Here is a 13,832-nt window from a genome sequence, read left to right as displayed (position 1 = left end):
CTTCAATCTTGTTGCCTCATGGTTGCAAAATGCCAAGATCCAGCATCACTGGATCTACATTCAAGTCAAGAAGATCGGAAAAGGGCCAAGGCCAGCAAACTCTCCCATTGCATCTGCCCCTTCTATGAGAAAGGAAAAGTTCTCACAGAATGCTTTGCAATCCTCTCCCCCATTATACCCCCAGTGCCCACCACACATACACATACTTCACAGACTTCTGTTTGTGTTTTGCTGACCAAAACTATGTCATATCCCTACACTTAGCTGCCACAAAGGTTGGGAAAGGGAGTAATAAGCCTGTCTAGCCTCTACAGTAGGGAGGCAGCAAGGTAGAAGGGGACTGAGAAGAGCTGTTAGCAGTCAGCTAATGAGTAGTATCTGCCAGTCACCACACAGCATGTGGCATCTACCCTAGGCAGTGTTCTAAGACAAGCCATCTACTAGAATTCTTGATTGTCTATGGATAACCATCTTCAAGCCAGGGGTTGGTCTGATACAATCGAATGTCAGCATGAGAGCTAAGAAGAGGGTTGAGCGCAAGGCAAGAGGATAGTGCTTTGTTGAGTACCAATATGATATCCAAATATCTCTCTAAATTCTTATCAGTGACCCAGTTATATAGCTTAGCCAGCCATAAATTCAACTATCCCTGCTTCAGTCCTACACCTCTTTACAAGCTTGTTTTGTTCATCATCTATTTATTTAATAAGTGGCCACAGACATTGGTTCAGCTGTTCAATGCTGACATTGATGATTCAGGATTATAATCATAATCATACTACTGATGATTCAGGATCATAATTCCATATGATCAATTATCAATTGGAATTCCATAATTCCAATTATCAATATTCCATAAATATTAATGGAGTAATAGGCACTTGGCTAGGTGCTCAGGATCTGACAGTGAAGAAAACAAATTTATTTTTTAGAGAAAGAGAGAGACTACTGAAACAAAATTTTCTATGTGTGTATATACATATATTTATGTATGCACACACACATGCACACGGATGCATTTCCTTAAATCTCAGATTAAGTCCCTGTTTATGCACCTATAATCCTGTTACTGTCCTTGGTAACAATTACTACAATTTCAGTAATTATTTGTGAAATATATATATGCATGCATTTAACATATACAATGTATTCATATTTAATTCAAATTTAATAGATGTATTAAATTTCCAGTAAAATCTCCAGATAATAATAAGTATTATGGAATAAACAAAGTTAAATAAGGGACAGTGTAAAGGCATGGCTAGAATGTGAGAGGGCAAAAGTATTGTCTATAATTTACAGACGAATCAGGGGAATTTAGAACTACATGCTACACAGCTACAAACCTTCATGCTGTCTCCTTTAAAGGGAAGCTGGCAGACATTTCTGCTTTGGAGAAAAGAGGAAGGAAATGCACTGTGCTCAGAGCCAAAATGCACAGTTTGTGCTGCATACACAGGCTCTGTTCTCATTGGATCATATTTCTAGCTTCTTAAATTGTTTTATTTGGCCTATTAACTGGAAAGGCATGTGAGTGTGGTCTTCAAAATGTAGCCTTGCTCCTGAGTAGCACTTCAGTATACACTTGGCTTTAGAATGATCTAAGCTCCTCCCCAGTTTGTTTTCTTCATTTTAAAAACTAATTTGAGGCTCTAGCGGGGACCAATGTATAGTTGGATATTCCCCAGCCATTAGGCACTGGAAATTTATCAAGGAAAGCTGGCGCCGCCCATTTGTTTCTGTGTTAGCTGTATGAGATTTTTATATCGGATTCAAAAATACAGTTTATTGCTCTTCTTCCTACCTCTCTTATTAGTCTGTGGTCATCTCCATCTTTTAAATTTATTCAGGCTAATTTTACCTTATCCTTCATGTCACAACAAAATGAAAACTTCCTTAAAAAAGAATTTCCCTAAATCCAGACACAGTGGCTCACACCTGTAATCCCAGCATTTTGGGAGCTTGAGGCAGGAGAATCATTTGAGCCCAGGAGTTTGAGACCAGCCTGAGCAACACAGCAAGACAACAGCTCTATAAAAAATTTAAAAACTAGCCAGGCATAAGGCCAGGCAAAGTGGCTCATGCCTGTAATCCCAGCACTTTGGGAGGTCAAGGTGGGTGGATTGCTTGAGCTCAGGAGTTTGAGATCAGCCTGGGCAACATGGTGAAACCCCATCTCTACAAAACACCCCAAAAAACCCCTGTGGTCCCAGCTATTTGGGAGGCCGAGGTGGAAGGATGGCTTGAGCCAGAGAGGCGGAGGTTGCAGTCAGCTTAGACTGTGCCACTGTATCCCAGCCTAGGTGATACAGCCAGACTCTGTCTCAAAAAAAAAAAAAAAAATTAGCCAGGTATGGTGGTGTACACCTGTAGTCCCAGCTATTTGGGAGGCTGAGGCAAGAGGGTCATCTGAGCCCAGGAGTTTGAGGCTGCAGTAAGCTATGATCATGCCTCTGCACTGCAGTCTAGGTGACCGAGTGAGACCCTGTCTCAAAAGAAAGAAAAAGAATTTCCTTAAAACGTAGACTAAGTTACATTCTTGGTTATGCTCCTTTAATCTCTTCCCATTGCTCTCCTTGGGAATGATGATCACGATTTCAGTACTTGTGTAATTCCTTGTTTAACAGCTATCTCCCTCAGTAGGCAGTAAGCTCCATGAGGGCAGGGGCCATGTCTGTCTTGCTCAGGTCTTTATCTCAATGTCTCACCATGTCGGTCACACACAGTATCACTTGATAATATTCACCCAATTAATAAATATATTTAGTCTCCAAATGACTAACTAGCACAGTCTTCAGAAGGATAGGTAGGGTGGTGGGTGCTGTGATTGTGAAACTTGCCCGGATTCCTCTCAGGAACACACGACTGGGTTCTGTCCCCTTCCTGATGCTAGGAGTGCTGCTAGTAGACACACTCAGCCGTCAGTCTTCCTCTGGGGAATGCCTCCATGAAAGAAATGGACAGACCCCAAATCATGTGCCATTTCAGGGACAGTTGGTATTCAATGGCTAATCAGTGTTGGGCTTTAAGGCCCAGCCCCTCATACCAACTCAACAGACCTTTACAAGGGCATCCCAACTCCAGAGCGCCCCTGGGGAGTCTTTATTGGGATGGCATCACAGATCAACTTCTTCCTAGGCTCTGCTTCCTCCACCTCCCCTTCACAGAGGTTTATTCCAAGAGCACTCCCTAATCAATGTCTTATACCTTAATCTCAACCTCAGAGTTTACTGCCAGGGTAACCCAGTGTGTGACGAGTACTACAAAAATGTTTACAAGCTGGATACCATATTTTGTCCTACTCCATAAACGCCTAAACAGTAAAGATCAGTTATTTTTCCTTGCATCCTTACAACGACTAGAAGGCGTCTTTCGTATAGTGGACATCAGAAACGCATCAAAGAAAATATTCTCCCTAAACTTAGTCTAGATTGAGCTAAATTCTTCTGATTCAAAATGTGGCCCTATTGAAAGGGGCACTGGCATCCCCGGTGTATTTTGTCCGAAATACAAAATCTCAAGACCCAACCTGAATTGGAACTACTGAATCAAAATCTGCATTTTATCAAGATCCGCAGAAGGTTCACATGTACGTTGAAGTTTGAGAAGTACTGAGCTAAGGGATTTATTAATACAAGTAAAACGATCAGGCTGATAATCCCTTAAGGATTTTCCGTCTTTAAAATTTTTCCTTAACACTAGTAATCATGCACTCTTTCACTCAACAAATATTAATTGAGTGCCAAGTAAAGATGTCAGCTCTACGGAGCTTACATTTCAGGAGAAAACAAATATCAAGGTGTACATTATAGTGTACAGCAAGGTGAAAAGTGCCACGAAGAAACAGTAGAGGGAAAGTAAGGAGGAGGAGAGGGTGTGTCACAATTTAAAATTCTTACAAAAGGTCATGATACTCAGAATTGAAGCAGGTGAGATCATTAGACATATGCACGTTTGAGCACAAGCGCTGAATGATTTAGCAACGTGACTGCAGTGGAATGGCAGAGACGCAAAATAAGACAAATCCAGAGAGGCAAGAGAGCAGACCTCTTCATGACAGGCTGCCTAATAAACTGATTTGACACTGAATTGCTGAGAAGGTAATGCAAATAGTTTTTTTGTCCAAGAACAAAGTAGTTCTTGGCCAAGCCGATTTGATTTGGGCTGTAGGAACCTGCACGAACCACTTCACTAGCTAAGTCTTAGGTTCCCCAAATGAAAAAGCAGGGACTGGAAATGAATTTTGAAGTCTCTTTCTTTTCTACAAATGTCAGGCTCCAAGACACCCAGGTGAAGTCTAAGAGTTAGTAAAATAAGGATTGTGGCTCGGCTGTGGCCTAATGCAAACTTTCGCAACCCCAGGATACTGAAAAAAACTGGAAGAATTGCGGAATGGGGTGCCAGGCTGAAAGACCTTAACCTTTGCACTCAAGTTCCTCCCACACCGAGAAACCCAGGTCCCGACCGCAGGGCGCCCTGCTCACGGCGGGGTGTGGCGCCTGAGTCCGCCTCCTGAGTGCCCCTCCTGAGTCAGCCTCCTGCGGCTTCCCGGACTTGGCCCCGCCCACGCCCTGGTCCCGCCTCCTGCCGCCGCCGACACAGACCCCGGTGACGGAAGTGACGCAAGGCGGAGGCTGGAGGGCCGCGCGGGGCCCGGCCCGCAGTAGCTCTGGGTTGGAGCCGGCGTCCGTCGGTAGCAGCATGGCTCTCCTCTTTCTTCTGATCCTTGTCATGCAGAGTGTGAGCAGGGCTGAGATGGTCACCGCGGATGTGGGGCAGTCCTCAGGTACCGTCGCTCGCGGCAGGGCTGCGGCCGGGTGGGACCAGAGGGAGGGCGGGATCCGCCCCAGCCGAGAAGCCCCGCCCCGCTTCTCCGCGGTAGCCCTTTCTCGGGACCCCTGCGTCGGGCCCTGAGCGGGGCGACGGGGACGCGAAGTTGGGTCGCGAGACTGGGGCCCACTGGTTTGCACTCGTCAGTTCCCTGGTTGCCGCCACAACAAATCACGCCGCTTGTTTTTCTGACTCTTGTAATCCACTTTTAAATATGATTGTGCGCTGCAGAAGGACGTTGCCGGTCAATGTGGGACAGCGTGGTCTCATAAGATTATAATATCGTTTTCTTATTGTACTTTTTTTATGGTTAGATACGCAGATACTCACTAGTATGCTGCGGTTGCCTGCAGTGTTCAGTGCAGTAACAGGCTGTACAGGTTCATGCCCTAGAGCAGTAGGCTGTGTCATCTGGGTTTGTGTCAGTGCGCTACTGCCCGAAGAAATTGCCTAAGGAGACATTTCTCCATTTCTCAGAACGGATCTCCGTCGTTAAGTGACGCATGACTGTGAATGTCCTGATCAGCATGTGACATCGTGGTCTCAGTTCGTGGCTTAAATACTTCTTACCGGGGGGAGACTCAAAGTGCTTAGGGTAGGAGAGTATGCATTCTGTCGCCAGCTGAGAAGTAAGTGGCAGCTGAGAAGTGGCCAGTCTCAGTCTGGAAGTGGTGGATTGCCGGCACTCACTTGCAGATTTGGCAATAGGTCTCTTCGTCTGGGTTTGTTCTTCGGAGCATTTTATTTCCACCTGCTTATTGACATTTCCTAGGAAACAAATGTTGAGGATGGCTTTTCTGAAGTGCAGAGTAATTGTGATTACGAGCTCAAGAGAAATCAGTAAACCTTTTCAATTCAGTTTTCTTTTTTTTTATATTATGATTTATGATTCATACGGACTTTGAAAGGTCCACGTTTTGGTTCTGTGTTCACAACAATCTTCTAGAGTAGGCGTTGTCTGTCTCTCTATGGATGAGAAATTGAGTTGCAGAGAGGCTTGCCCAACTGACAGAGAGGTCATAGCCACTCAGTGGGGAGCTGCTCAGTTTGGCTCCAGAGTCCAAGTTCTTAACTGCTCTGCCAGGCTTAAGTCAGTCATCCACATGGGCAGTTGCAGTACTTTGCCGTAAGAGCTTGCACTTAGGCACAGACTAAAGGAAAGCAAGGTGGGGTGCTTGTCTCTTTTAGGGAAGTCAGCAAAGACTTAACAAAGGTGACCCCAGTGTTGGAACCAGAGGTGCAGAGACTGAGGTGCAGAGGTGTGATAGCATGTTGAATTCGTGGAATGTTAAGCGTTTTATTGTAAACTGTGTGTGAAAGCTTACAAGGGGAGGTAGGTTAGGTGGAGAAGTACAAACCAAATAATCAATTGCCATATTATGTGTACCAGCAATAAACCTAGCTTTATTAACTTAAGCAAAAAGAGGAATTTATTGTCTCAGAAAAACCAGAGTTAAACAGAAAATTAGAGATACCAGCTAGGTCTCAAGAAGCTAGAACCAGGAACCCAAATTGCTAGGACTCTCCATTTCTTATTTCTGACTGTTGGCATTGACAGCTTTCCACACTTGGCAGGAATCATGGATTCTGACAGCTTCTGGGTTTTGACGTCTTGCAGCCTCCTCCATCCTAACAAAATCCCAGGGAAAGGCTCTGATTTGCCCAGCTAGGTTCAGGTGCCAGCTTGCATGGGAAGGACATTCTCGTCAAGGGTGGGGTTGGGTTACCAGAAGAAGCGGGCCTGAAAGAAGTACAGGTGTTGAGCCAACAAGATAATACACCCACTATGCCTTGCTGAAGTCAGTCATTATTTACTAATGCTGACATCATTGGATTATCAATTACAAAGGGAAATGATTTTATGCAGAATCAGACATGCCATTTAGAAAGACCAGTCATCTTATAAAGTAGTTTGAGGGTAAACACAAGGCCCATTAGGAGGCTGCTGCTTAAGTTGGAGTCAATGAGAAGTAGTTTTAAGTGGAGAACAGGACAGTTAGAAGAACATTTAGAAGGAAGAGTTAGTAGCCCTCTGACTGGATGTCAGCAGAGAAAGAGGATAATGCTAGCTCAGGCATAGCATAAAAGCAAGTGCCAGGCCCTTCCTTCTGAGTACGGTGCCCTCCCAAGCATGTAACCCTTATGAGTGCACAATTGCACGTCCTTGTAGCCTGCCCTGGGAGGAGGATTTCCTGTCTGCCTCCCATGGGAAGATCAACTTCAGCCTTCTATATTCTGCAGAAACTTTAGAATTTGTCTCTGTACCTCTGGGTCTAAAACTGGGGTCACCTTTGTGAAGCCTTTCCTGACTCTTCTAGCAGAGACAGGCACCCAGCCCTGCTTTTCATTAGTTTTAGTGAGCCCTCCTTTTAAAGTGCATTTCTAACACATTTCTCTAGATTTTTCAGTGCATTATTCTAGATTTTGTTGTGTTCCCTGTTCTTTTAAAGTTAATTTAAAACACAAAGTCTCCAAAGTAGGAAGAAACCTACAATGCTCTGGCTCTTGCTTAGCTTCCCAGCCTTATTCTTACTGTTGCTGGGCTTGACTCTATAAAAGTTCATCTTAGATGAGAGGGCCTGATAAGAACAGGGAAGCAGACAAGAGAATATAATGATATAGTCAGTCTCCAGGAAATCCAAGTGTTTAGGAATGTATTGTGTTACATTCATGGGCTTTTCATTAATACTTCTTAAGTGAAAATGAAATCGGTATGTGCCACTTAATCAGTAGTATTTCATTCTTCAGACACTTTTACACATAAAAGTAGTATATATATTTTTAAGTGAATCAGGGTGTGCCACTGGCTTTCTTCATCCAGATGGGTGTCCCACTCTGAGTAATAGCTGAAGAGCTAGGCTGGACTTTACACCAACTGCAAGGCTCTTCACTGACCTTGCACGGTTTATCAGCTATGCTTCCTACTAATTATCTGACTTTAGGATAAAGCCTTGAGTACTGTTTAAATTTTTCACTATTTCTTTGGATTCTATAGTTATTTCCGAGATTCAAAATACACAGGATAATACATTTTAATTATATTTATTGAATAGGGTATTAAATTTTCTTTTTCACTTTATTCCGATTCTTGATTCATACAGACTTTGAAAGGACCACATTTTGGTTCTATATAAAAGAAAACCTAGGCTGGGAGCAGTGCCTCATGGCTGTAATCCCAGCACATTGGCAGAAGGATCACTTGAGCCCCAAAATTCAAGACCAGCCTGGGCAACATGGCAAAACCCCATCTATACAAAAAAATACAAAAATTAACCCTGTGTGGTGGCATGTGCCTGTAGTCCTAGCTACTGGGGAGGCTGAGGTAGGAGGATCACTTGAGCCCAGGAGGTCGAGGCTGCAGTGAGCCATGATTGCACCACTGCACTCCAGCTTGGGCAACAGAGCAAGACTCTGTCTCATCTGTGTATGTGTGTGTGTATGTATGAAAACCTAAAGAAAAGTAATAGTTTTAAACAGCTGTCTTACAAAATTTGGCAGCATACCAATAGTGCAGTTGCTTTACAAACTAGATGAGTAATTAATGGTTCAATTTTGAGTCAACAAAGAATCAGAATGAGGTTTGAACCAGAATGAAGTGAATTCCTAACAGAAAGGAATTTACTTGTAATTTTCTTACTAAAGGGGTATCTTTATTTTAGATTATCCTAATGCATAGTAATCAGAATACTAGGTATCTGTTTAAGTCTCATGCATTTTTAAGAAATTATTCATTTTAATACATTGTTCGACTTTTGCGGTGGCCATAATTGTGATAATGTAATAAAATCAGGAAACATTACTTGAAGCAGAATTACTTGAAGCAGATGCGTAACTTCTCTGAGGCTCTGTTTTCTCATTGGTAAAATATGTATGATAACATTGTCTCCCTCACAGGATGGATGTGATGAGTATCTGAGGTAATGCATTAAAAAGGTGAGCACATTTTGTGTCTTGTAGTAAATACTTAATATTTTAGGGATTATTCAATAATGTACATTATTATTTAACAACTATATCTTTAAATATTAAATTCCTTTAGTCTTATGTGAGAAATTGCGTTGGCTTTTAAAAAGACAAACTTGACCAAATCAGTATGAGAAACTTAAAATAGGCTCAGCATCTAACTCATTCTTCCATCTCTTCCAACAGACAAAAATAGTTTGTTCTTTCAGTAGACTAGAAAAGCTTGCATTGTTTTTTCATTTCTTAAACTATTTCTCAATTCAGAATGAGTTAGTCCAAAAGACAATTAGTGTTGAGAAATGACTTCTCTCAGGGACTAGATGGGTCTGGTCCAGTCAGAACTAATGCCAGGCCAAACCCAACTAGATGAAATTGGATAAATAGGAGTAAGAATAAAGCCCTGGATTTCAAGTCAGAAAAGTGGCTGAGGCCGGGCGCGGTGGCTCAAGCCTGTAATCCCAGCACTTTGGGAGGCCGAGATGGGCGGATCACGAGGTCAGGAGATCGAGACCCTCCTGGCTAACATGGTGAAACCCTGTCTCTACTAAAAAATACAAAAAACTAGCCGGGCGAGGTGGCAGGCGCCTGTAGTCCCAGCTACTCGGGAGGCTGAGGCAGGAGAATGGCGTAAACCCGGGAGGCAGAGCTTGCAGTGAGCTGAGATCCGGCCACTGTACTCCAGCCTGGGTGACAGAGCAAGACTCCGTCTCCAAAAAAAAAAAAAAAAGAAAAGTGGCTGAGCAAATATTTATTGGGTAAGCCCCAACTTGGTGGTGGTGTAAGGGAAAAATATAGGGGAGGTTAGTTACTTACAAGTTCACTGCAGACCACTATGTGTTATGCCTGGCTCTTTAAAAAGAAAAATTTCAATTAGAAGATTTCAGTGAACACCTGAAACATCACATGCAAGAATTCTCAAAATGTCCTACTCAGCTTAAACCTGGGAGATGCGGCTCCTTGCTAAGGTGAAAGTTGGAAAGCATTAAGAAAAATAGTCATTTTATCAGCACCGGAAGCCATTCAGGAGGTAGATTGTAATCAAATATATTCTGACAAAAATACAAAGGCCTTGATTTGGTACTTTTCATTTATTCGGTGTGGATTTCTTATGCTGGTTCTGTTTGCCATGCAGATGAAACCTTTGTGACAGTCCCCATTCCTGTCCCTGTATCTTTAACATGGGGAAGGTGTTAGATCTTTTCTGAGGGTTGTTCTTTCAGAAAAGATCCAGATGCTTTAATTCGAAACATTTGTTTTTGAGTTGTAGCGTCAGATGACTTAAAATCCAGAACAATAGTTTACTTCATCCTCTCTTCCTTATGCTTCTCAGTGTGCTCTTCCATGAAAGAGGTTGGTGAGCAGGTTGTCGGATGATTTCTGTAGAGTCCATAGCCCCGTTCCACCATAGGTGTACATAACTTTTATACAGTCTTTTTACACTAGTGTGTTAAGATGGGTGATGAACTCCTCGGATTGTCGTTTTTTGAAGAGACACAGATGCTTTTAGTGGTTACAAGATGGAGCGCAGGTAGCAGCCCTGGTTCCTGTCACCCACGTATGCGGAGGAAATGGCCAGTGTCCTCAGACTATACTGCAGGTATCTGTAGTTTGCCATCCACCCTACATTCACCAACATTTATTGCAGAGCTATCACGACTGCTATGTTTTGGTCCTTTGTGACATTCTTATTGTCCTGTCGGTAGCACTACTCTATATCACCTGCTGATCTTCACTGCTCCTTTATTTTGTCTCTCTTTTTTCATATCCTGTCTCTTCTGGCTTATCAGCTTTCTGAGGAAACAGTTGGCTTTAACCAGGGCCCTCCTTTTTTTCTGCATTGTAATTAAAATGTTAGGAAAAACAAATTCTTCTCTCCTGTGTTTGGTTTTCTTAAATTCTTAGCTGTGAGTTGTAGGGGAGTTCTGGGAATTAGATCTTAAAATAGCTAAAGTTTACTCCGGATAGTATGCAGATGTAATACATTAAATAATTCTAAGCCCGTTTCCAAAAGCAGCATGAGCTACACAAAACTATCTATCTTAGCATTTTCAAGAGATGAGAAAATCTGTAAGATCATCTTATTTCATGAAATCACTCTGGTAAGATCTTTTCTTAAGCCCCAGAGATAATAATACTCTTTTGCTATTTCTACATATATTTTTATTTACATAGTATAAATATATTAGAAGTTTATTGTAAGTCTTAATTAATTTAATCTGAATATATAACAATTTAAACCTCACATTACAAAATTCCGAAGCTTAAGAAAACTGCCTATGTCTGTCATATTATTTTGGCAAATAACGTTTGGCAAAAAGTAATATTTGGCAAAACAAAGGCAGATGTCTCATAACCACGTAGTTTCTCCTCTGGTAGCATTAAAAACCACAGGTTACATCTTTTGGGTATAAGTTTTTCTTTTAACCTAGTAGTAATTTCTTTTTCTATAAATCATTGAAATCTTTTCCTCCTACCACCTGTCTGTCTTGCTTTGAAAGCTATGATTTAAGTCCTTGTCCTAGTCTAACCATATCAGGCTTTTACTTAAATTATAGGAAACATACTTTGGTTCACATTAAAAACTAATCTAATGCTGCACAAGCCTCCTCCTGTTTGTAGTTTTCCATTGTGTGATTCAATAGCCCCTTCCTAAGTACAAATGCACTTTTTTTGATATTCTGGTATGCAGATTGGCTTTTATATGCCTTTTTCTCACATACAGGAATTTCAGGTTGAGTATATACCATTATAAAGCCATTCCTATTGGGAATAATTAAAAAGAAGGCCTTAGGTGGGGCCCGGTGACTCACGCCTGTAATATCAGCACTTTGGGAGTCCCAGGTGGGCAGTTCACCAGGTCAGGAGTTTGAGACCAGCCTGACCAACATGGTGAAACCCCATCTCTACTAAAAATACAAAAATTAGCCGGGTGTGGTGGTGCACACCTGTAATCTCAGCTACTCAGGAGGCTGAGGCAGGAGAATCACTTGAACCCAGGAGGTGGAGGTTGTAGTGAGCAGAGATTGCACTCCAACCTGGGCAACAGAGTGAGACTCCATCTCAAAAAAAAAAAAAAAAAGGTGGAGGCATGGGGCTTAAAAGGAAGCGAAGGATCTCCAGTCTTGGAAACCAGAGGAATGGCGATCCTTGCTATGTAGTGGCAGAAAGCTGAGTGACACTGTAGCTTTCAGTGATACCAAAAATAGAGAATGTCTGAGGAGCTGTGTGATCTAGCTCAGGAGGTTTCTAAGCAAAGTGCTGAAAGTGCCACCTGGTTTTTTCTTGGGTCTTATGGTAACAGGTGAGACTGCTCAATCATGGGAAGAACTGTTAAAAAGAAACCAGGACCACCTGGTCTGAAAATTCTCAGCCTCTCAAGAGGCAAAAAAAAATGCCAAAAGGAAGAAATGGCCTCTGAAGGAAGGCTCAGATTTAGTATGAGTTTTCTTAGCATCAAGTACCTCTCTTTTCTGGTTGAAAAAGTGTGTTTATATGTGTGATTGTTATTTGATATTAATGTTGATTGAACCCAGGTGAAGAGGAGTGACTTTTATTTCTACCTAAAATATGGATTGTGAAGTATTTGAGTTGTTTCAGGAGGTTGAGATGCAAGCATGTGATAGAAAAAAGACGCTCTTAAGGAAGCCTCAGTATACCCTGCTATGAATAGCCATGGGAACTCTACAAAAAACAAAGAGCCAAGGCTACTCTGGCGAGAACAGTGCTGTTGGGATCACCTACAAGGAAGTTGCTTAAAGAACCAGAGATGGCAGGTACCAACAGCCTTCAGCAGCGCTTCTGGAAGCAGAAGGAGAAAAACTAGGTGTCTGGTCACTGACCACAAAAAAGTCAAGTTAGTAGTATGAAGTATTTGAATCTTCAGACCCTCCCAGGTTTATAATCTCAACCCATTTTGGTAAATAATATAGAAGTTAGATATTTTGGCAATGACCAAGTCTGTTCATTTGTTTCAGGGGAGCCATGAAATATACTGGTTTACTGTAAAGCATTGTGTTTTTAAGTTAGTTTTTCCTCATAACTTTTTTTTTAAAGAAGAACACTTAAATTGTAAACATAAAGCAGGGTTTCTCAACCTTGGCACTACTGGCATTTTGGGCTATATTATTTTTTGTTGTGGAGGCTGTTCAGTGCATTTTAGGATATTTAGCAGCACCCTTGGTCTCTGCCCTCTAGATGCCAGCAGTACCTACCCCCCGCATTTCTTCTCCAGGTTGTGAGAGCCAAAAATGTCTACCGACATTGATTGCCTGTCTCCTGGGCAACAAAATCACTTCCCACAGAGAACCACTGCAATAAAGGAAAAAATAATCAAAAAAAGAAAATAATAATGGTGATAGCATTTAATGGTTCATTAGTGCCAATTATTTACCTAAATAACTCTTGATCCATGTTCTGCTTTGAAAATATAATATATGTGTTAAATAACTGTAAATTAAGGCAATATACCAGTTTGGTCTTGAATATTAGAATTTTTGTTTCGGGGAAAATATAGATTTTCCCTTCATCAGTAAGCAAATATCTTAGGGATATGAAAGTAACACCTCACTTGAAAAATCAGGAAATCTGAAGTATTTAGCAGTGTGGCCAAGAAAGAACCCAAGTTTATTAATGTTTGACCCAGGGAGTATTTTTCTTATTTAAGCAGTCTGCTTGATATAAATATAAATAATCATCATTATCATCCAAGGCACTTTAAAAAAAGAGAAACTTCTGTCCCTCTCACAATTTTTGAGGATGATTGTAAGTTATGTTTGGAAGCCCCTGTTCCTGTCTACATTGCCATTCATTTATTTGTTTTAATTATATAAGTAAATCATGTTTAATAGAATGTTCCAGCTAGGTGAGATTGAATAACCATAAATTTGGGGTCACATCGCTAACTGTATACATTCATGTTTATAAAGAAGTGAAGGGAGAAAGGAGAAGTGTGTGTGTTCAGTCTTCCAAGGGGTGTTGGATAACAACCTTTTTACACCGAACAGTGGGGAAAAATGACTACCTTTTTTTTTTTTTTTTTT

The 13,832-nt window shown here is 41.7% G+C and overlaps 1 protein-coding gene across 1 annotated transcript in view; it reads left to right on the top strand.

Annotated features, from left to right (window-relative positions):
• The first annotated feature begins 4,593 nt into the window (after window positions 1–4,593).
• The window catches only part of IFNGR1 (interferon gamma receptor 1), a 20,436-nt gene continuing 11,197 nt past the window's right edge, over window positions 4,594–13,832 (top strand). The window contains exon 1 of the mRNA XM_017863431.1: window positions 4,594–4,786. Coding sequence (XP_017718920.1) covers window positions 4,702–4,786 — 85 coding nt within the window. The 5' untranslated portion in view covers window positions 4,594–4,701. The remainder of the gene's footprint in view (window positions 4,787–13,832) is intronic.

The sequence above is a fragment of the Rhinopithecus bieti genome, unplaced genomic scaffold (genome assembly GCF_001698545.2).
Source record: "Rhinopithecus bieti isolate Rb0 unplaced genomic scaffold, ASM169854v2 scaffold_65275, whole genome shotgun sequence".
Taxonomy (NCBI): Eukaryota; Metazoa; Chordata; class Mammalia; order Primates; family Cercopithecidae; genus Rhinopithecus; species Rhinopithecus bieti.
Note: the sequence above shows the minus strand (reverse complement) of the source record. Positions and strands in the feature narration are given on the sequence as shown.